This window comes from Musa acuminata, chromosome BXJ3-2 (genome assembly GCF_036884655.1).
Source record: "Musa acuminata AAA Group cultivar baxijiao chromosome BXJ3-2, Cavendish_Baxijiao_AAA, whole genome shotgun sequence".
Classification (NCBI taxonomy): domain Eukaryota; kingdom Viridiplantae; phylum Streptophyta; class Magnoliopsida; order Zingiberales; family Musaceae; genus Musa; species Musa acuminata.
The window spans coordinates 21,524,034-21,547,163 of NC_088350.1; the positions used below are offsets into that span (position 1 = coordinate 21,524,034).

At 38.9% G+C, this 23,130-nt stretch overlaps 1 protein-coding gene across 2 annotated transcripts in view; it reads left to right on the forward strand.

The window, feature by feature from the left end:
• The window catches only part of LOC135632002 (putative E3 ubiquitin-protein ligase RF298), a 28,184-nt gene extending 6,029 nt beyond the window's left edge, over positions 1-22,155 (forward strand). The window contains exons 1-4 of one of the 2 annotated variants that reach the window (XM_065140241.1): positions 17,229-17,362; positions 17,676-17,715; positions 17,817-19,899; positions 21,480-22,155. In XM_065140241.1, the coding sequence (XP_064996313.1) occupies positions 17,857-19,899; positions 21,480-22,019 (2,583 nt within the window). In that variant the 5' untranslated portion in view covers positions 17,229-17,362; positions 17,676-17,715; positions 17,817-17,856 and the 3' untranslated portion in view covers positions 22,020-22,155. Of the gene's footprint in view, positions 1-17,228; positions 17,363-17,675; positions 17,716-17,816; positions 19,900-21,479 lie in introns of those variants that run through there. The other variant, XM_065140243.1, reaches the window with a different exon arrangement.
• The last annotated feature ends 975 nt before the right edge of the window (positions 22,156-23,130 follow it).

A 23,130-nucleotide genomic window follows, 5' to 3' on the forward strand; every position in this document is an offset into this window, starting at 1 on the left:
TGGTGATGAATGGAACTCCTTCAGAATTATTGCCTGGCAAGAAGAATGTGGGGCAACCACTATTCGGCCTTTATAGCATAAGTCCACCGAATCCCAACTATAATTTGAGATAGAACCTGGGGCTTCTTCTAATCTCTTAATGATGTTTTGGATCTCAGGATTATTTATCCATTCCCTTCTGATAACTTCCAAAGTCTCGCAAATAGGAATAGAAATAGCTACTAGTTCAGCTTGTTCTGGAAGGCGTGAGAGGGCATCTGCTATTAAATTCTCACTCCCCTTTTTATAAATGATCTCATAATCGAATCCCAGTAGCTTTGTGACCCATTTCTTTTGCTCTGGTACCAATTGATAAGACCCTAAAGTCTTATCGTAAAAAAGAAGAAGAGAAAGGGGATGAGCCCGAAATATATCATTCATTAAACTCTGGAAGGTAGAGGGCGCATTGGTTAACCCGAAAGGCATTACTAGAAACTCATAATGGTCATTATGTGTCCTGAAGGCAGTTTTCTGAACATCCCTTTCATGTACTCTAATTTGATGATAGCCCGATCGTAGGTCCAATTTAGTGAAGACCTGAGCTCCTCCCAATTCGTCCAACAGTTCATCCACTACTGGAATAGGATATTTATCTTTTACTATAATGTTGTTAAGCGCTCGATAGTCGACACACATCCGCCATGAGCCATCCTTCTTTCTGACTAGTAGGACTGGGGAAGAATATGGGCTAACACTAGCTCATATAACTCCTGTTTTGAGCATCTCTGTGACAATCCTCTCTATCTCTGCCTTTTGGAAATGTGGATATCTATAAGGTCGGACATTGGTTAGTGCCTTCTCAGGTAATAGTGGGATCCGATGATCATGACATCTAAGAGGTGGAAGTCTGTGTGGCTCTGCAAATATATCCGTAAACTCTGTTAGCAATGATTCAATATTTCCAACGGGAATGTTCACTGTCATTTCCTTTTCAATGTTATGCAATTGCACCAAAAATCCAGTGTGTGTCTTCCGAAGGACCCACTCTATCCGATGGCTAGTGATAGTTGTAACCTTACCGCCACGTCTTCCTTTGAGAGTCACTTGTCCTCAATTAATAAAGAACTTCATAATCAGTTTAGAAAAATTCCAAGAGACATCACCTAGGGTTGATAGCCATTCAATTCCGAGCACCACTTCATAGTCTTCCAAGGGTAATAAAAAGAAATCCACAAATAATTCTTGACCTTGCAAAATTAGTTTTATCTTTGAGCACTTACTGTCATAGGTTAAAATCCGTCCATCGGCGACCTTGACTTCAAATTTGTCATAACATTCGATGTGATAAGCTAATCGGGCTGCAACTTTTCTATCCATAAAATTATTAGTGCTACCCATATCAATCAAAACAGTGATAGATTGGTGTTTTAGAGTTCCCCCAATTTTCATAGTTCGCGGATTAGAGTAGCCAGCCAATACATACACTGTATGTGTGATGGCTTCAACATCATCATTAGTTTCCACTTCTTCATAATCGGAATCCGATACTTCTACTTCCGGTTCATCCTCGATCGGTTCAATCATCAAAAGTCTTCCTTGTTTGCATCGATGCTCCTTACTCCACTTTTCATCGCAATGCCAGCATAAATCCTTCGCTAACCTTTCTTTGAGTTCCTCTCGGGTCAGTCTGCTAGTGTTGTGGTTTCGACTAGGAGTAGATGAAGTAGGTTGCCTGCTAATCACCTGTTTATTGGCACCTCTGTTTCGACGATATTCCACACTAATTTTTTCTTCATGTAGGCGTGCAAATGAAATCACAGCCATCATAGTGCGGGGTTGACGAGCCTTAACCTCGCATCGGATCTCGGGAATAAGCCCTTCAATAAATGTACCCATAAGTTATCGTTCTGACCAATCTCTAGCTTGGTTGGACAATCTTTCAAATCTACTCTAATACTCCAACATTGTAGAAGTCTGACGAATTTTGGCGAGTTGGCCATCAACATTCTCATATTCGGATGGGCCAAAGCGAACAAAAAGTCCTCTTTTAAACTGCTCCCACGACGGAATTCCATGGTAAGTTTCGTACCAATCATACCACTGAATTGCATCTCCATTGAGCTGAATTGAGGCCACTTCTACCTTGGATTCTTCTGGGGTTCTGCGAAAACGAAAAAAATTTTCCGCCCTAGAGATCCAACTGGTCGGATCCCCATCTTCCCATCGTGGAAATTCTACCCTGATACGTGAGTAGTGTGTGTCACCATCCTGGGGCCCTTTTTCTGTATCTCCCGATCTGTTCAGCGTAGAACTTGAGCTCCTATCTTGTTGAAACCCGCTAAAGTGCTCCAACAAGCTCTTTTTGAAATTATGAAGAGTTTCTTGTAGTCGACTTTCAATTCTGGTTTCCAATGCTTCCATTTGTGCCTTCACTGAGTTATCGGTAGCCATTGCGTACGATTGCAAGTCAGTAATCCCGAGTTCTTGTTTCTGATGTCAAGGGCATCTGCAGTAGCTGGCAGTAGCAGCGACGGTGGTGACAGTCGGCAGCAGCAAGCGACCCTACACGGCTGTGGCGCAGCTAAAAACTAGGGCAGAGCAAGTGTGCTCTGTTTCCGTTAGATGTAGAGCTAGGTGGAGCGGCGGTGGCTGGGAGGCGAGCGACGGTCGTCGCACGGTGGCCCACGGTGGTGATGGGTCGGTTGGGCGGCGACGGCGCTCGAGGGGAAGAGGAGTGCTGGAGGAGGGGCGGTTGGAAACAAGGGCAGCAGCAGTGAGTTGCCCTGTTTCGGTCGCCGTGAGGAGGGGGGCAACCGGTGGCTGCAGTTGCGACCCAAGGGGCGAGGCACGGCTAGTGTTGCAGCTGGTAGGCGGGCGACGGTGATCGATCGGCCGGGAAGCAGCGGCGGTGGTGGAGAAGGAGTTGCCCTGCAGCGGCGGTAGAGAAGACGAGCAGGGCTGCGGCGGAGTGGGACGCTGGTAGTGTCGTCTCCTAGCAACGGTGGTGGCTCGGGTGGGAGGCGACGGTCGACTCTGGCCGAAAGTGGGGCAGAGCCGGTTGCTGGCCGGAGAGCAGCGACGGGCGGCGGGTGGGCTGGCCGGAAGCAGGGGAAGTAGGGGTGCGTGGTGCGGTTGCTGCTTCTTCTTCTCTCTTTCTTTCTTTCTTTCATTTTATTTTTTTTTTTATAGCTTTGTTGCAGTGAGAACGGTAAGGATCGTCGCTCTGATACCAAATGATAAGACTCTAAAGTCTTATCGTCACTCTGATACCAAATGATAAGACCCTAAAATCTTATCGTAGGCTCTGGTACCAAATGATAAGACCCTAAAGTCTTATCGTCGAAGAAAGGGGAGAAATGGGGATGATAATGATCACTTCAAGTGGATCGGCCTCCTTGATCGTTTCGATTGGATCGGCCCTCCTTGATCGCTTCGAGAGGATCGGTCTCCTAGGGTTTGTCAAAAGACAAAATAATATTTTTCATAGATGATCGAAAAGAAGCAGTTACATCCCTATTTATAGAGTTCCGACTTTAGCTAAACTAAACAGACTTAATAAATACGTAGAAAATAAAAGGAAAGCACAAAAAATAAAAGGAAAAATAAAAGGATCCTAACAAGCCTTTGCCATCACGTTGTAGGGTTTGCACTGATTCTGTTCTCCTTAGCTTCCTTGGTAGCAATGTTCGCTTACTCGACCTTGTCCTCTGACTTGTCGGACTCCCTTAAGCGAATATGGGCTCTGGAGCAGTCTAACTCTCCAGCTACTTCGATCATACCTCTGTATGATCAAGTCCCTCCCGTGGGACTTACTGATACTTGCATTCGAACTTTTTCCTTGGTGGAACACAGCCCCCATATGCTGATGACCAAGGCTTTCATCCGATGCAAAATTTGATGCACGTACGGAAGACCCACCTCTACGGTACCATAGCCTTCACTCCTTAAATCCATAGCCCTTCTTAACGTCGTATTGTTCACCGAAGTGGAGCTTCCAGTAGCTCTCGATCATACCTCCATATAATCTAGTCCCTCACGAGACTCATTCATGTGTATCGTATTGCCATGAACTGTTCCACCACGATCCGCTGCACCATGTCGCCTCCTGGTGACATCCCTATTGTATTCTGATCCTTGTGGGATGAACTCGAATTATGGTCTCTCTATGTGTGGCCTTTGCCAATACATCACAAGGTCTCTTCTACCTTCGATTTTGTTCGCTCCTTTAACAATCGACCTTCATCCACCCACTCTTGGGTCACACCTAGATAAAGCATCGCTCTAGGACAGTCCGTCGCCTAGTAGCTCCCGAAGTCCCCCGACTTCGCTGCAATTAGTGCACCATTGTTTGGATCCTGGGCCTCTGCCCCTACCAGCACAATCTTCGCTGCACACCGCTTCCTTCATGGCAACTTAAATGGCAACACCGTGGCATATTCTTCAAGAGTACCCGCCTCTGCATCCTCTTGCCCTGTGCTAAGGCCTTATGAACCCAACTTCGTCTCCATAAATTGAGTTGTCTTAGTTCCTCCATCAAATGCTCCTCCGAGATAAGGTACATGTGCCCAGAAACTCCCTTTATCTTTAGCACCATGCAAGATGAGTCCGCTCTGTCAGAATGAATGACCCATGGAACAACATGATCCTGCTCTTGCATCTACAAGAGTTCATGTCCTTGATCTCTGTCCAAGGAAAGCACTGTGTCTCTGCTCCATGTTTCATCTTCTATGCTGGCTCCCTTTATGCGGCTTGGGTACTTCGCCAAGTTACACCTAAGTTGCTCCGCTCCTCGTTTTTGCATTGAGTTGATGGTGGCCCTCGTGCCCACCATTCCACGGGTCAGCCCTCCCTTGAGTCTAAACTCCATATCGACTCCTAGTGTGCCTTCATCTGTGTTGCTTTGGGTCGCTCTCCCACTTGATCTCGTAATGCATCTACCAATGCATTCTCTCGAGCGAGATCATGCGATCACTCCTCGTCGCTTGCTCAGTCCATTGAGCTTCGTGGAGTTGTTGTTTGTTGAGGTACTGCTCCTCAACATGTGAGGTCCGTCCCACATGATTCTCCCTCTTGAGAGCCGAGACTTATCCCTCCTGGATAACTGTCCCGTTGGAACAACGTCTCTCTGAGACCATCATCGCTGCTAGCAAACAAGTTCTTTGTTGAAGGAAGTGTTTAGCTCTGTGCAGGCTCGTTTGGTTGTGCAATATTAAGTAAAACTGCAAATCTTTGTGTAGTAGTTATTGCGGTTGGGGATCTAGGCGGTGAAGAACATGAAGAGTATTGCTGCGTGGAACTCCAACAGCACAGGTGCTTCGTCGGTGAAGATCACTGTTGTACTTTGCTTAGCAGTGATGCAGTGATGGACAGAAAGGGAATGAAGAGTTCATGACACTCAAGATGGGTCGATATGATGTTTGAGAGGCTGAACAGCGAGGAGGGAGAACACATCGTCCGTGATGGCCTGGGTGTCCTTAGTGGTGGGCAGGCTATCGATCTTGAGGAAGCAGTTGACGAGGAGGTTGGCGTGACACTAGAAGTAGCTATTGCCCATCTTCTCACGCTGATAATGGTGTAGCTGATTTCCAGGGCGAAGAGTTCTCGGATGAGCTGCTCCACATTTTTGATGATGCTATTGTTGAAGCCACAATAGAGGTGGCGATCGTTGGAAGTCGGTTGGACGAGTAGATTTGTTCAGCTGAATGTGCATCCTGGAGGAGCCGATCTGTTGTGAGCGGTGCTTGTGACAATGATGGGGATGGGATGTGTTGCCGCTGTGCTGGGTAGGAAAACACTACTGCTCAACTACAGTACAATTCTAGGGAACAATCACAGAAGAGGGAGGTTCGGCTGCGTGGTGCAGAGCAGGCGACAATTGTTGCAATCAGTGCAGATCGCAACTTCGACAAAGATGCGGTAGCGGAACAATATGGCAGTTGGTCCAGAGGAGGGGAAGGAGGGGTGGCGGTCAGCCGCTTGTTGCAAATTAGGTGAGGGAGAAGGGGGAGCAGTGCTGGCCGTGGGAGGGTGATACAGCACCTTTACCTGGTGATCTATCAATTGAGCACTGTGGGAGGGTGCTGCAGCACCTTTACCTGGTGATCTATCAATTGAAGGTTTTGGAGACCACGCTGCTAGTACTGGGCCTAGCAATGATGTGGTATGGAGACTGCTCTAGAGAGAACTTCAACAGTGCGATGCTGTTTGCTGGAGTGAGCTGCAGCATTGTTGGAGAGAAGGTGTAATGGATTGTAACCGCCGGAGGAGAAGCTGCAAATCTGCTATAGAGCAACTTTTTGCTAATGAAGAAGAAGGGCAGCCTCTTGGGTGGATTAGATGATGACGAGAAGAGAGCGTCATCTGCAGCACTCGTACTCGGACTCTCATAGGGAGTGCAGTGCTGGTTGTTGGAGCTGTAGAGGAGGCCGGTTAGAAGCCTTCGGAGCTCCAACCGGAGTGATGGCATCGCTACTCCGGTGTTACGCGAGTGGTGGTAGATTGCGAGTGGTGGCAGAGTACAGTCCTAGCAACAAAGAACATAGCGAAGAGATAAGTGTTGCTTTAAGGCAAATGCCCTGATACCATGATAGAATGAAGTGTAAAAGTAAAAGCACACATCAATTTATTTGATACTGTGTCTATTTATATATATTGAAAGAGAGGATTTTTCTCGATCGAGCATCGAGATAGAAATCTCATTTGCTATTTAAAAAAATTAATCAAACCAAATTAGAGTCAATTGTATATATTTTTAATTTAGATTGAACCGATCAGTCTGATCACCAACTATTTTTTGGAATTTCCAAAGAAAACCTAACACTAAATGCTGCCCTATCCTCACACCATCTCTATATACTAACCTCACCAACTACCTTCTTTTATGCAAGTCAAAGAAAGAAATAAAAAAAGACAATGAAATAGTTTTACAAAATTGCATATAATATATATATATATATATCCTTTTAAAACCCAAAATTTTTATTTATATATCATTTCAATTAATCATTTATAACTATTATAAGTTAATTATCAACTAATTATTAGTTTTATAATGATAAAAAGTGATTTATCAAATCTATGTTAGATTTTGTAGCCCTTTATAATTTGATAAGATATATATAATATAACTAATTGAATTCTGATGACATATATTGGTCAATAGAAAAGAAGTCTATTTAAAGTAGGATTCCTTAGATGATACCCTTGATAGAAGGAATTCTCCTAATAACTTATCTTAGACCCTCTGCTCTCGCCTATAAATAAATAGGACCTCTAGGGATTGGATTGAAGAGAGGTTACACATCTTATAGAGGATTCAATTAAGGGATTACAGTTTCTCTCTCAACTCTTCTCCCTGACCATCAATCTAAGTGATCCTGTAAAAGGATAAGAAAAGAGGAGAAGGATCTAGTCCTCTTTGCAGATTGACAGCGATCTTGGATCTAAAGACGATGCCTTTACAGATCAAAAAGAGATCTCTTTTTCAGATGACATCAAAAGGTACGTATCGTAAAATCATATCTAATTTTATTTGAATTTAATCCTGGTATAAAAGATTGTTTCTGCATTTAGCATATTACATATTTTATGCTAACAATTGGTATTAGAACTTAGGTTCTTAAGATTAAATATATTATATCTATTATTTTTATTTACGATGCATGAATTATCAATATTCTCTAATGATCGCGAAGCAGGAATGGTCACCATCAACCTTGCTGCGTACAACCAGTGAATTTGCTAGCGGTAGAGGTTGCATTGGGTAGCGTACACATCGCAATGCAGTAGGCGACACATGTATGCAGGCATCACGGCGCCCATGCGGCAGTTGCACGTGGGTAGCACTGTGCCCATGCAACGGCTACACATAGGCAGAACTCGCATCCATGCGACGGCTGCACGAGGGCAAACAACCGCCCAAGCGATAGGCCGCACTCAAGCAGCAACCGCGTGCAAGCAGGAGCTGCACACTAGCAGCGATTGCGCGTAGGTAAGCCGTGCCAAGGCGACAACCACACATGGGAAGAGGCAACCCCGCGATGGCAAAGACTATGCACGGGCAGAGGCAACGCCGTAGCGTGGTAACTACACATGCGCAAGTGACGACGATGGAGGCTAGGATTTTTTACATATTTATAATTTTGCCCTCGAGGCTATGGTTTTGTTAAATTATAGTTTTGCCCTTTTACAATTTTGATAAATAAAATCCAATCATTATTCTTGGATATTCACACACACACACATACACACACACATGATTATCATATGAGTTTTTTTGTTTGCTGATTAATGTTTAATAATTATTATGATTGTTATTCTATTATTGAACTGCTTAGTATACCCTAAGTTTTATCTGACTTGTAGCTTTCAAAGTGGCCTAGGATAATATGCTTTTGAGATGTGAATTACAATAAAAGTTTTATCATTTATAGGATATTTTAAATTATATTTTATATTATTGTATTGGTCTTGTAGCCACCAAGGAAGTAATATACAATGGCACACATAATTAGGATATTTATATAATCCCAAAAGAGAATCTACTTCAAATAATTATGTGATGGGGTAGGATGATATTGTTTTGGATATCCTTGCAATTTAGGGTTGTATACCTAAAGGTAACAATACTATTCCATAAGGATAATATCAGTCCTTTATAGATGATCTTGAGTGAACACTAGATATGTTAATATTTCATCCAATCGTGTAATATAGATGATATTATAGTTCATCAAATTTTTTAAAAAAACTCAAAGCATTAATATTATTTTATATTTTATAGTAGTATTTTCGTCCATATATTCTTATATTTCTAGTGTCCCTGTACTCTCCGGATCAAATTATTCAGAATGGTTAGAACACGTATAATTTACACTGGGTGTATTAAATATTGACTTAGCATTGCTTGTTGAAAAGCCCGTAGACTTGATTGATGAAAGTACTATGTAATAAGTTAATGGAATGAAGGCTTGAGAAAGAGCTGATAGACTCAATTTAATGTTCATAAGAATAACGATTGCAAATAAAATAAAGACTTCATTATCGATTGTAATTAGTGTACAGGAATATTTAAAGGTTATTGGAGACAGATTTAAATATGCTAATAAGTTATTGGTTGACACACTAATGAAAGAACTGACTATAGCTCAATACGATGGCACTCGAGGAATTCAAGATCACACCCTTAATATGTTGATAAAGTTATAGAACTTAAAGCATTAGGAATGAATATTGATGAGTCTTTCCTCGTGCAGTTCATTCTCAATTCCCTTCCTTCTCAGTTTGGTCAATTCAAGATATATTATAATACAAATAATGATAAGTGGGACTTGAATGAGTTAACTAATATGTGTGTTCAGAAAGAGCAGAAAAGTTTATATAATGTTATGACTACTACTCAAGGAGTTGGTAACAAGAAAAGAAAATTGAAGTATCATCCATCAAAGAAATTTGTCGGGTCTGAAAATGTTAAACAGACTAATGAAAAGAAAGCTTTTATAGTAAAGTGCTTCTTTTACAGCAAGAAAAGACATATAAAAAATGACTGCATTAAACACAAGACTTGGTTTGAAAAGAAATGTATTAATTTAACCTTTGTATGTTTTGAATCAAACATTACAAAAGTTCCTTTTAATACTTGGTGGATTGATTCTGGTGCTTCAACTCATGTTACCAATAATATATATATATATAATTTTCAATCCGGAAACTAAAAGAATATGAAAGATTCATCATTATGGGAAACTATCTCAAAACAAAAGTTATATCAGTGTAGGCTTATCGTCTACACTTAGAGATGGGTCATCTGATGGATCTTGTTGACACATGTTATATTCCTACTATTTTAAAAATTTAGTTTTTATATCTAGAATTGATTAGTTAGGATATTATCTTTCTTTTGATAATAGTAAACTTAATATATTTTATTATTCAATAAAAGTTAGTTCTAAAATTCTATGTGATGGTTTGTATAGAATTAATTTGAATCTTGAGTTTGCAAAGACATTATTGACTATGCAATCAAGTGTTGGATTGAAACATAGTTTCAATAATGAAAGATATTCTATATTATGGCAAGTGTGTTGGATTGAAACATAGTTTCAATAATGAAATATTTCTATATTGTGGCAAGTGTTGGATTGAAACGTAGTTTCAATAATGAAATATCTTTTATATTGTGGCATAGACGATTATGGCAAGAAGTAAAGAACTCCTTGAGATTATTCATACTGATATATATGGACCACTCCATATTCCTTGTTTTAGTGAAGGATGATATTTTGAAACATTTAAACTTCATTGATTTTAATATTTGTATAGATTATATTAAGGGAAAACAAACTAAACATATAAAGAAAAAAGTCACAAGAAGTAAAGAACTCCTTGAGATTATTCATACTGATATATATGGACCACTTCATATTCCTTGTTTTAGTGAAGAAAGGTATTTCATCATATTTATAGATAACCTGTCCAAATATGACTATGTTTATTTAATACATAAAAAGTTTCAAGTCGTCGACCCTCTTGAAGTATACATAAATGAGGTCAAGAAACAATTAGATAGAAAAGTTAAAATTGTCATATATGATAGGGATAGTGAATTTTATGGCAGATATGATGAATCTGGGTAGAATATTGGTCATTTTGCTAGATTCTTAGAACAATAGGGTATTTATGCTTAATATGTATTACCATGTGTATTACAGTAGAACAATATTGCTGAAAGGTGAAATCATACTATTATGGATATGGTTAGGAGCATTATGAGTTTTTTCTCTATACTTGAGTCAATGTGGGGTGAAGCTCGTAGAACAACTATGTATATCTTAAACAGAGTTCCTAGAAAGTCAGTTCCATCAACTCAATTTGAGTTGTAGACTGGTAGGAAACCCAATTTGAGATATTTACATATTTAGAGGTGTTCTACAAAGATAAGAGTATTCAATCCATATGAAAAGAAATTGGATCCAAGCACTATTTTTGGATATTTTATTGATTATCTAGAAAAGTCCAAGGGATACTGATTTTATTGCCCTAATCATAGTACAGGGATAGCAGAATCTGGTAATGCAAGATTCGTAAAATATGACGAAATAAGTGGGAGTGAAAAATCTCGAAGAATCAATTTTGATATTAAGGAGATTCAGGTTAATTCTCTTATATCATCTCCTATTTGAGAAATTGTTGTTTCTCAAATCAATGAGTATTAATGAGGGTGAATATCAAAATATCATTGAAGAACTCTCATATGATGTTGATGTCGTCGTTGATGAACTTGTAGAGCAATCACAATTTGCAACTTTGAGAAGATCTCAAAGGAAAAAGAAACATGCAATTTCTAATGATTATGTGGTGTATATATACAAGAATCAGATTATGATATAGGAATAAAAAGAGACCCCTTATCGTTTTCACAAGCCATAGAAAATAACAATTCTAGAAATTGGTATGATGCAATGAAAGAATAGTTCAAATCAATAGTCCAGAATGGTGTTTGGGAACTTATTGAATTGCTCAATAATTATAAAAGAGTCAGTTGTAGATAGATCTTTAAGATAAAATATGACTCAACGGGCAATATCGTACGATATAAAGCCAGACTTGTGGCCAAAGGTTTTTCTCAAAAAGAAGGCATCAAAGATAACGAGACTTTTTCTCCAGTTTCTAGAAGTAACTTGTTGAGGATCGTCATGGCATTAGTAGCTCATTATGATCTTGAGTTACATCAGATGGATGTGAAAATAATATTTCTGAACAGGGATTTAGATGAGGAAATCTATATGGAACAACATGAAGGATTCATAGAAAAGTGAAAAGAAAGTTAGGATTGTAAACTTAAGAAATTCATTTATTATCTTAAACAAACTTTTAGACAATTGTATACAAAGTTTCATAATATCATTACTTCCTTCGGATTTAAGAAAAATATTATTGATCAGTGCATATATCTGAAGGTAAGTGGGAGTAAGTTTATTATATTGGTCTTATATGTGGGTGATATTTTACTTACCAGTAGTGATCTTGGTTTATTGCATGAAACCAAGATATTTCTCAACAAGAACTTTATGATGGTTGATATAAATGAGGTGACATATGTTATTGGCATTGAGATATTTAAGGATAGATCTCAAGAATTATTAGGATTATCTCAGAAAGGATATATTAATCATATCTTGGAGAGATTTAATATGTGGTTTTGCTTAGCCAATGATATACCTATTACTAAAGGTGAAAAATTCAACCAAAACTAGTGCCCCAAAAATAACCTAAAAAAGAATCGAATGAAGAATATTCCTTATGAGTGTGTAGTCAGAAATCTATTATATGCTCAAACCTGTACAAGACCAAATATCAGTTTTACAGTTGTAATGTTAGGAAGATACCAAAGCAACCCAAGAATGAAACATTGAAAAGCTGTAAAGAAAGTAATGAGATATCTGTAGGGGACAAAAGATTATATATTCATATACAAGAGATCAGATCAGCTTGAAGTGACAGGATATTCAGATACTGATTTTGTAAATTATCTCGATAGTAGGAAGTCCACTTTAGGATTTGTATTCATGTTAGCTAGTAGGACAATTTCTTGAAAAAGTGTAAAGCAATCGCTTATTGCATCATAACAATGGAAGCTGAATTTGTGACATGCTTTGAAGCTACAAATCAAGCTTTATGGTTGTAAAATTTTATCTCAGGACTTGGTGTGATCTACTCAATTGTCAAGCTGCTAAAGATATTTTATAATAATACCACAATAATTTTATTCTTTAAGAATGACAAGTACTCTAATGGTTCCAAGAACATCGAAATAAAGTACTTGATGATTAGAGAAAGAGTAAAAAAATAGTAAGTGTCAATTGATAACCTAAACACCACTATGATGATTGCTGATCCATTAATAAAAGCTTTGTAGTGCAAAATATTTGAAGAACATATTCTTAGAATGAGACTTATGAGCAAGTCATAAAAGATATGGTGATGCATATTTAGGTGGATGCTATTATTGATTTTTTTTACTTAATTAAAGTTATTTGTTTCTGCTATCTTATTTATATTTATGTTTATGCATATTATAGTTGAATGTAATAACAAGATTGTCTTGAGAAGACAAATTACAAAGGTTATTATGGACTATAGTAGGAAAGACTAACAATGTTGTAGTACATAGAAGGGAGTATGACATTGATGATATACAATCGCTATGACTCGTATTGATAGTTAGACTTAATATAGTATTATTATGTTTATTTGACTTATTGACTTATTTTAAAATTCATGACCATATATAAAATACTTTTTTAAAATTCTTTGGAATATAATTAGATAAAATTATTTTTAAATACATTTTATTTTATTTATTTTTATTTTAAATATCTTTTTATATCTTATCAATTAATAGGCCAAGTGGGAGAATGGTAGATTTTATGGCCTTTTATAATTGGATAAGATTTATATAATAAAATTAATTAAATTCTGATGACAGATATTGGCAAATAGAAAAGAAGTCCATTTAAAATAGGATTCCTTAGGGGATACCCTTAATGGGAGGAACTCTCCTAATAACTTATCATAGACCCTATGCTCTTGCCTATAAATAGATAGGACATCTAGGGACTAGATTGAAGAGAGGTTATGCATCTCATAGAGCATTCAATTGAGGGATTACAGTCTCTCTCTCAACTCTTCTCCCTAATCATCAATCTAAGTGGTCCTTGCTAGTCATAGGTGTCTTGCAAGCCAATCACGTGAGTGATGGCATATGTAACTTGAAACATAATCTTTTTGCTTATTATATTTTGATATTTTATCACTTTATATTGATTGTTGCATATACACATGTATATATTGTGATGTCCTTGGATCTATGCAATGGGAATCGGATCGTGATGAGATCACGATAATGAGACTGATTCACCTTTAAACACAAACCCTAAATAATCCCGATCATAGGTTACTCGAGAGGAACATCGAGATAACTATATAGACTAGTGTGCTGTATACCCGTCTATATGATGGATGCAGCTAGTCTTATAGCTACTCGTGTGGGGATACTAAGGATACAATATAGGTGCTCATTTGAGAATGAGTTCACTAATTAAGCTGCTTACGAAATATTGGATGGTTGATAATATCTTATTGTCAGATAGCAATTCCATAGTCGTAGTGATGTATCTAGTCCTTAGACTTAATACACCAAGGATGTCCTGTATGAGTACTCCATTCTTTGATATCGGACTTATAGGTCTAAATATTCTAGATCTAACATAGTTGGTCATCAAGAGTGGTATCCAACCTTATGAGGACTATTGAGTGTCGATAAAGGATCATATGTTAGAATCAAGTCGACACTAGGGGGTGAATTAATGCTTACAATAAAAATGACATCGGTTCAAAAAAATTTTATTTTGATAAAAATCGATATCGGAAATACTTAACTTTGAAAATATTTGTAAGAGTGTGCAGCTAAAGTAATGAGGAAGTAAAGCAATTTGCAAGGAATGAAAATTAAAACAAAATTACAAACCGAGTTTTATAGTTGTTCGATCGTCATGACCTATATCCACTCCCGATTCCTCTTCCATCGTAGTCACCAGTATCCACTAACGATCTTCCTTCAATGGGCAAGATCAACTACCCTTACAACTCGATTCTCCTTTTGATAGGTTTAGGAGAGAACCTTTACACGCCCACTACCTCCTCTCTTAAACTTTACCAACACTTAGAGCTTGAGAGGAGTTCTCACAAGATTACAATAGCATTTTTCTTCCTTTTTTGCTCTCAATTCTTGTGTCTTCTATGCAGGGATGAGAGAGATATCTATAGGCCCTAAGTGGATTCAAACTTGGAGCCAAAAAGTGTCTCATCCCTGGTTTTCAGGGTGTTGGACAGTACCACCGCTTGCAGCACTGACACTGGGCGGTACCACTGCCTGACACAATTTGGGAGACTATGTCTGGGTGGTAGCACCGCCTAAACTGACGGTAGCACCGCTTGACACTAGGCGGTACCACCACCCAATATAGGATACTACCATTTGACATAATCTTGGAGATTGTGTCTTATAGATTGAGCCACTAGCGGTGCCACCACCTGGATCGGCGGTGCCATCGCCTGACCCAACTTTTGGGTCATTGAATGCGCCTTTTTCTTGGCTCAAAACAGCCTCACTTTGGGCCTAGTTGGCCCCTAATTGAGTTGGCCTAATTACATTCTAGACCGACTCAATTAGATTCTAAACTAACTCAATCTAGACATAATCAATTATAAGTGAATCCTATGTTGTCCCACATATCATTAGTTCATTCGGCGCTTCGTTCAATCCTTTAGTGTAATGCCTAATCAGCATGTTGACTCCTGTAACTTTCGATCTCCTTGGTACAATATCTGATCCTTTGATATGATGCCCGAATTCATGGCACGAAGCCTTCTGCCGACACGTTAACCGATCCTCCGGCTGACGTCTAATCTTTTGACATGTTTGCTCCGACCCAACATCTGATTCCTCTTGCTTTAATCAATTTACCTTTTCTGATCGAAGCTAGTCCTGCGTCACTTAAATGCATATTAGATGACAAACACACCGATTAATTTCATCATCAAAATTCGAGATTCAACATCATCCACTCTCGGTGTTATGAGAAGAATATCTCATGTGTTCTTGCTCAAACAAATCCCTAGCTAGGGTCATTCAGATTAAGAGAGAAAGAGTTCTCCGGGAGAATCCGATTAGAGCAAGACTCAAGCATAAATCGTATGGGTCTGACAATACCATGCCCGATATATAGTCTCTGGGATATTAGATGGATTAGGGACTATAGGTATATAGTAACTAAGGACAGACATGTCAAATGAATTAAATTCCCATGTATCTTCTAGGGACTGCGACGTAATGGCTAGTACATCCATAGACGATAAGTCAAGTGAATTATTATGGAGATAATAATTCACTAAGCCAGAAGGAGTTTTGATAGGTATGACTCATAGCCAACTTGATATTGGGCCTAGAGGGTCACACACATATAGTAGGCATTGTAATAAGTAGACATTCGGATATGAGATATCTATCGGAGCCACTATCTTATTGGATATCCAATAAGCCCCTGAATTATTAGATCTTATGGATGAAATCCAATAAGAGCCGATAGATTATTGAATAGAGATCCACTAATATAAGAGGCTTAGGTAGTTGGATGGAGATCCAATACCCAATAGGGCATGATCCATTAGGGTTAAACTGACAAGAGACTTCTATAAATAGGAGAGAACAAATGGTTCATAAAGCTTCTTTGGGTTGCCTTCTCCTGTTCTTCTCCCCTTCTTCTCTTTAGATAGTAGGCCAAGAGACTTGAGGAGTATCGTCGTAACTCTACTATGTGGATCACCACTAAAGAAGACGACACTTGACCTCCTTCACATTCTCTAAGAGATTTGTAAAGATTTAGGGATATACAATCTCCCTAGGTAACATAATCTTTAATATATGCAGTTTTAAGTTTTGTGGATTTTACGCACCAATCTTCACACAACGCCGAACACATTAATGAGAAATTTGATGATTTTATTTTTATGTTTTTTCACTGCACATGTGATATCGGCCCCAGATTTCCCTACAGTCCTATGAAAGGATAGAAAAAGAGGAGAATGGTCCGGTTCTCTTTACAAATTGACATAATATTGAATCTAAAGATGCTACTTTTGTAGAACAAATAGAGATCTCTTTTTCAGATCTAATTTTATTTAATTTTAATCCTCATATAAAAGATTATTTTCGTATTTAATATAATATATTACATATTTTAGGCTAACAATCCACCCCTAGAGTTTGGGATTTGAATGTACTCCAATGAATTTACTAAAACATTGGTATAGTAATGCTACAAAATTAGATTATGGTTTTGAAATTTAAAGCCTGCTTGGATTTACCAAACCCATAAACTAAAGACAGGTCTTAAAATTCTGTCTAATAATTTTTAAAACTTTCATCGCTTACACTTGAGAAAAGAAAGTTAAATTTTTTTTGTCAATATCTCTTAAAAAACATTATGATATTAAAAATAGAAAATTCAAGTATTTTATATTTTAAAAATTATTTGATAAAATAAATTAATATTAAATATGATTTACATAAATGCAGGTTAACAATAATAAATGTGTGGAGAATTTTAATATTTAGAGGAAAATTCGTCGTGATGTATGCGTATAATATAATAAAAAGATTAATAAAAAAAAGGAAGGTGTTACTCCTTTCTACCACAAAGCAGAAGCAGCAGCAGCAGCAGCAGAAAGAGAGAGCTCCTACTCGCCCTTCCCCGCCGCCAAATCCATCGCGTGATCTCTGATCAACCCTGCGATTGATCCACTCGCCGTCAGCTCCAATCGGGTGGGTGCCGATCGATCTCTCTGAACCCCATTCTCTAGCCAGGATCCCCATTAGCTCTCCTCCCTAATAACTTTCACCCCTTTCGATCTACCCTCTATGATCAATCACGGCAACCCTTTGATCCATTGCAGTGCTCTTCAATTTCTTGCATGCATGCTATGGATCTCATCTTCGTTTGCTCTCTTTTAGGGAATTTGGTGTCTTTAATTCGTTTCTTCTTTGTCTGGTACCGTTTTGTTCAATTGATGAGAGTTTTATCTTTTTTAGGTTTTCCTTCTTTACCTTATGACTAAATTGAATCTCTTTGATGCAGGAAAAATAAGATTGTATTCATTTTCCCCCAAATCGATAAGGTTTGATCCCCACGAACCATATTTCTCCATTTATTCCACTTATAATTTTAATTACATGATTCCCCTCTTCTCATTCCGTAATTTGTCTCTGCATTCATTAGTGATAAGCAAGGATTCATCGAGGAGGAATTCATAGTCGAGATGGCCACAGTACTTACTAGTGCCAGTAGCCCTCTGAACTCATCTATTCCGATCCAGGAAGCAAGTAGCAGGAACAAGAGGAAGTTCCGAGCTGATCCGCCTCTGGCAGACCCGAATACGGTCGCTGATGCATTGCATATGGAGTTGCCGGACTACGAGTTGTTCCCAACGGAGAAAAGTACTGAGATTCCCATCCCCGAACACAACCATGCAGGCATCTGTGATGTGTGTAGGACTCATATGTTTGGGCACAAAGAGGGGCTGGAGTTGGATGAATTCCAGGATGTCGATTGGAGTTGCCTCACCGAGTCCCAGCTCGAGGAGATCTTGTTGAGTAATTTGGATATGGTCTTTAGGACCGCGATTAAGATGATCACTTCGCATGGGTACACCGAGGAAATTGCCACAAATGCTGTGTTGAGCTCAGGGCTCTGTTATGGTTATAAGGATACAGTTTCTAATGTTGTGGACAATGCATTGGTTTTCCTGAGGAGTGGGCAAGAGGTGGATTCTTCTCGTAGGGAGAATGTTGCTGAGGATCTGAAGAAGTTGGAGAAAAGTGTGTTGGCCGATATGATAAGTGTGCTTAGGGATGTCAGTCCTTTCTTTAGTACAGGTGATGCAATGTGGCACTTGCTAATGTTCGATGCAAATGTCTCCCATGCTTGTGCGATGGATAGCAATTTGTCAAACACAGTCATATATGATGAATACTTGGGCACTTCTACTGGTTCCCAGTTGGAATCAGGGTCAGTCTCTAATAACACCTCCCCTTCAATAAACACCGAAACAAATGTTCAAGGGCCTGAGAAGTTGAATCGCATCATATCTTGTCCTGAGAACATGCAGAAATCCAACACTGCAAAAGTGGTAGGGATCCCGAGCCTACCTTGTGGAAGGTTCTCTGCATCAAATGAGGATGGCATGGGCCCAAAACCTAAACCTCTGAAGGAAAGCTTGATTTCGTCATATAATCATGCTCAGGAATCTTCTATTGTTGTTTCTCGATCTTCACAGGAAGAGAAGCCTGTTGGCAGTAGAAAGGTCCATGTAGGTAGTTCTAAAAGAGAATTTGTCCTCCGACAAAAGTCAGTTCACTTTGAGAAGAGCTATCGGTCCTTGGGTTCTAAAGCAGCTTCAAGAGCATGTAAACAGAGTGGGCTTAGTAGCCTAATTTTAAATAGGAAATGCAATCCAGTATCGGATTCCGCGAGCATAAGTTTGAAGAGCTCCTCATTAAAGATTGGGAAAGCTGCAGGAATCAACAAATCAACAGCAGATGCTAACCTTAACCTTTCTTTTAGTGATGGACACTCATCTAGTCCATCATGCATCTCAAAAGAAATTAGCAGTCAGTTACCAGCATCTAGTACAAATACTGAACTTTCTTTGTCACTACCTTCTGAGAGCAATGCTGGTGTTAGTCTTAAGCAGGAACCTAATGTTAATGCTGCAAATTATAGCAATAATAGCCCAATCCATTCTGATATTATGTGCAGAGATTGGGTCCCAGAGGACAAGAAGGATGAGAAGTTGCTTGTATTAGTTCCCCTAATGCATGAACTCCAGGCGCAGTTGCAAGACTGGACTGACTGGGCTCAGCAAAAAGTGATGCAGGCTGCCCGAAGGCTGAGCAAGGAGAAGGCTGAGCTGCAAACGTTGAGACAGGAAAAAGAAGAAGTGGCTCGTCTCGAAAAGGAGAGGCAAACTTTGGAAGAAAATACCAGGAAAAAGCTTGCTGAGATGGAACTTGCAATATCAAAGGCAAGTGCCCAGGTTGAAAGGGCTAACGCTGCTGCCCACAGGCTTGAATTTGAGAACACTCAGCTAAGGTTGGGAATGGAAGCTGCAAAATTACGTGCTGCAGAATCAGCAGCCAATTGTCAAGAAGTTTCAAGAAGAGAGATGAAGACTGTTAAAATGTTCCAGTCATGGGAAAAACAGCAAGTCCTGTTTCAGGAGGAGCTTGCAACTGAAAAGCATCAACTGTCTCAGCTGCAGCAGCAACTTGAACGAGTCAAGAAGCTTAGAGATCAATCAGAGGTAAATCTCTTTCGATAATGTATCATTCAAATTTTCAAGTGGGGAAGTGCATGCAATGCATTAGAGAAAGTTGCCTGAACAGTAATTGTACTGTATAATCAGTTCCCTTAAGACACATAGTTTAAGGTTTTAGTCCATATCATCAAATGTAAAAGATTTTGTAAGTGTTTCTCTTTTTGCAAAAGAGGCTGTCACCTGCAAAGGATAAGATAAAATATGAACTGATATCCAGGCCAAGCAGCATAAATAGAAGTTATCAAATTAAGATGTCAACAACCACATGCTATGAGATTAATAACTTGCAAATAAAGTGTTGTTGATCACAGTGAGGCTATGAATTATCTTTATTCATCTTATTGATGATGGTTTACGCTGTTCTCTTGCCGTACAAATTGGTCATACGACTTCCACAATTAGCCATTGTCCAAAGGGCTGTCTGATTTCCCAGAATTTGTTTCAGTGGCAATCACAAGTGCATTATAATTAGAAACGTGTATTTGGATATGCTACAGAAACATCTGGTTTCTTGCATTTGCAATTGTAAAGTGCAACTATTTAATATGTTTGCTTGCAATTAGAGCTTACAAATGATTTTGTTGGGGATGGATGGCAGGAGGGATCATGGTTGAAAGAGGTGCAGGTATTTGGTGGTTGGCAAGACTGCCAAACCATGAAGTCAGGTAGCTGTAGTTGGGTGGATAATTAGAGGAATGGCAATGGTCGGAATGAGCAGTGAGAAAGGTGTGATAACTGAGAGAATATTAGGACTTGTAATTGGTGTCACTTAAGCTACATTTCGTCATTGAGTTGCATGCTGAAATACAAGCACAGAGGTTTACATCTTGACAGGAATTGCAGATTATTACAATCAGGATTAAATGTGTGAAGAGAGGGAGAAGAAAAAAAGAAATGAAAACTTAAGAAAAAGATTGAAAAGAGATTTGACGGATCTCAATTTGGATAGTGCATCATTCTCAATAGAATTCAATGGTGGGAAAAGATCTATGCAACTGAACGCAGATGGTTGGAAGCTAAAGTCACTGTGGCTAGGCCCACATTATACAAATATCATTTGGATAATTTATGTAAATGCCCCATATGTTTGAAAGTTGACATCATCCTTCTCAATCTGTTCACTTTAGCATCCAATTTGCCCTAAGAAGCTTTTTAAATCTTGTTTCCTAGCTTTTGGGCCTTATATATGGTGAATAATCTTTTTGTTTTCCAGTTTGGATTTGATCTTAACCTACATTAATTTGTCAATTTTCTTGGAAAGTTCCGCTGAAAAGTAAGTAATTTGCAGCTTCATGAACAGGCTATTAAAACGTTTATAGATATTGAGAATAAACTTTTAGATTTTGAAAAGGAATCTAATAACCTTCATTTTTTTCATTCTTCATGGGGTTTGTATATAATTCACTGGATTTTTTTTGAAAATTCAGTATTTTTCTCCTTAAATTATCAGTATCTTTTTACTAGCTCTAACCATTAGTGTTGGTTTGACTAAGAAGCTGTGTATTTTTTATGCAATACTTGATCAAAGAATTTCTCCTTAGTTCTGCCTCGTGAAAAACCTGCAGGCTAGGTGGAGACAAGAAGAGAAGCTGAAGGATGATACACTCACAGAAGCCAATGCTGAAAGAAAAGAACGGGAACAGCTTGAGACTTCTGCAAAATCACAGGAAAATGCATTAAAATTGGAAGCAGAAAATGTTTTGCAAAGATGTAAAAATGATATCCGTAGACTTGAACAGCAGATTGCACAGTTACGGCTAGTCACACACTCGTCAAATATTGCTACACTGAGGTGGGGAACAGATAAAAGTTATGCATCCCGCCTTTCAGATGGAAAGAGAAGTAACGACTCGTATGTATTGGCCAAGATCATGGATACTCAGGACTTGGCATCTGAAGACCTACAGCGTGAACGCGAATGTGTTATGTGCCTATCAGAGGAGATGTCGGTTGTCTTCCTTCCCTGTGCTCACCAAGTTGTTTGCACAAAATGCAATGAGCTTCATGAGAAGAAGGGTATGAAAGATTGTCCTTCTTGTAGGACCCCTATTCAGCGGCGAGTCTCTGTTTGCTCGACTGACTATCAGCTCGAACATGTCTTCTGAGCTAAAGTTTCGGAATAATAATTTGTGGCTTGGAAATGAATAAGGCATGATAAACAAAGGACATTGGCTATGAAAAATCATTTGCAATGAATTATCAGCTTTATACAGTCCTATATTAAACATGTAGCTTACGATAGTGTTTCTTTTCTTATTTTTCATACATGAATCATGAAGATTGTGGGTTTTGGTCAATCTACATGGAACATCTGCGTTGGTTTTTAGTCATCAGAAGTTTATTTCTTGAGGTGGGTGGATATGTATTGAAAGGTTTTACAGTGAAGCATGTTATGGTTCTGATGATTTATCTGGTGCAAATAGAGTCTGATATCGAAAATTTTTCATAATTGGGCAGAAATTTGATGCAAGAAAAGGAAAAGAGATTGAGTGAAGATTTTTCATACTGACCTACTTCTTTTCTTGAATTTGTAATTTTTTTTTTCTATACTGACCTTCAGCCATAAGAATGAGTGGTTAGTTTGCTTACAGTTTTCTTACAGCTTTCTAATTATTGATTACCTTCTCTTTTATTTTTTTTAATTCTCTTTGCATGCAAATAAAATATGCAGCTATTTTTTTCTTTGGTAACCAATGTTATTTTTATGCTGATAGTAAATTTTGTTTTCTGCACATCGACATTTCTTTTGTTGTTTCTAAAGTTGAAATCACTTTGTTTCCTTTGGCATGCAAGTAATTGCAAGATTTTGCATACTTCAACTAACCTAAAAAAGTACGATATTTCTGCCTGAGACTAACAAATGTTTGCATACTGTTGATGAACGAGTGTACCGTGACCAGTGCAGCATGGCTTGGTTCATGGGTCGATGTCGGAAGTTCACGATCGGTTGGGGGAGGTGCTGAAGTTGATCACGCTTGCAAGTCGGGATGCGGACATTGTCTGAGGGAAAGCACCTCTTTGTCGAGACACTAGCGTCATCCTCGGGGAGGGCGTCTCTCGGTCGGGGCGGTCACACTTCCGGGGCTGGTCGCGCTCCTGCACAGAAGGCCCTCATCGAGGGTTCCCGACTTTGGCCCCTCGACGATTAAGTTAGTAATTGGTTTCCTCTTTTTCACCTCCTCTGGCCAGATGCCAGTCAGAGGCTTTTATACTACT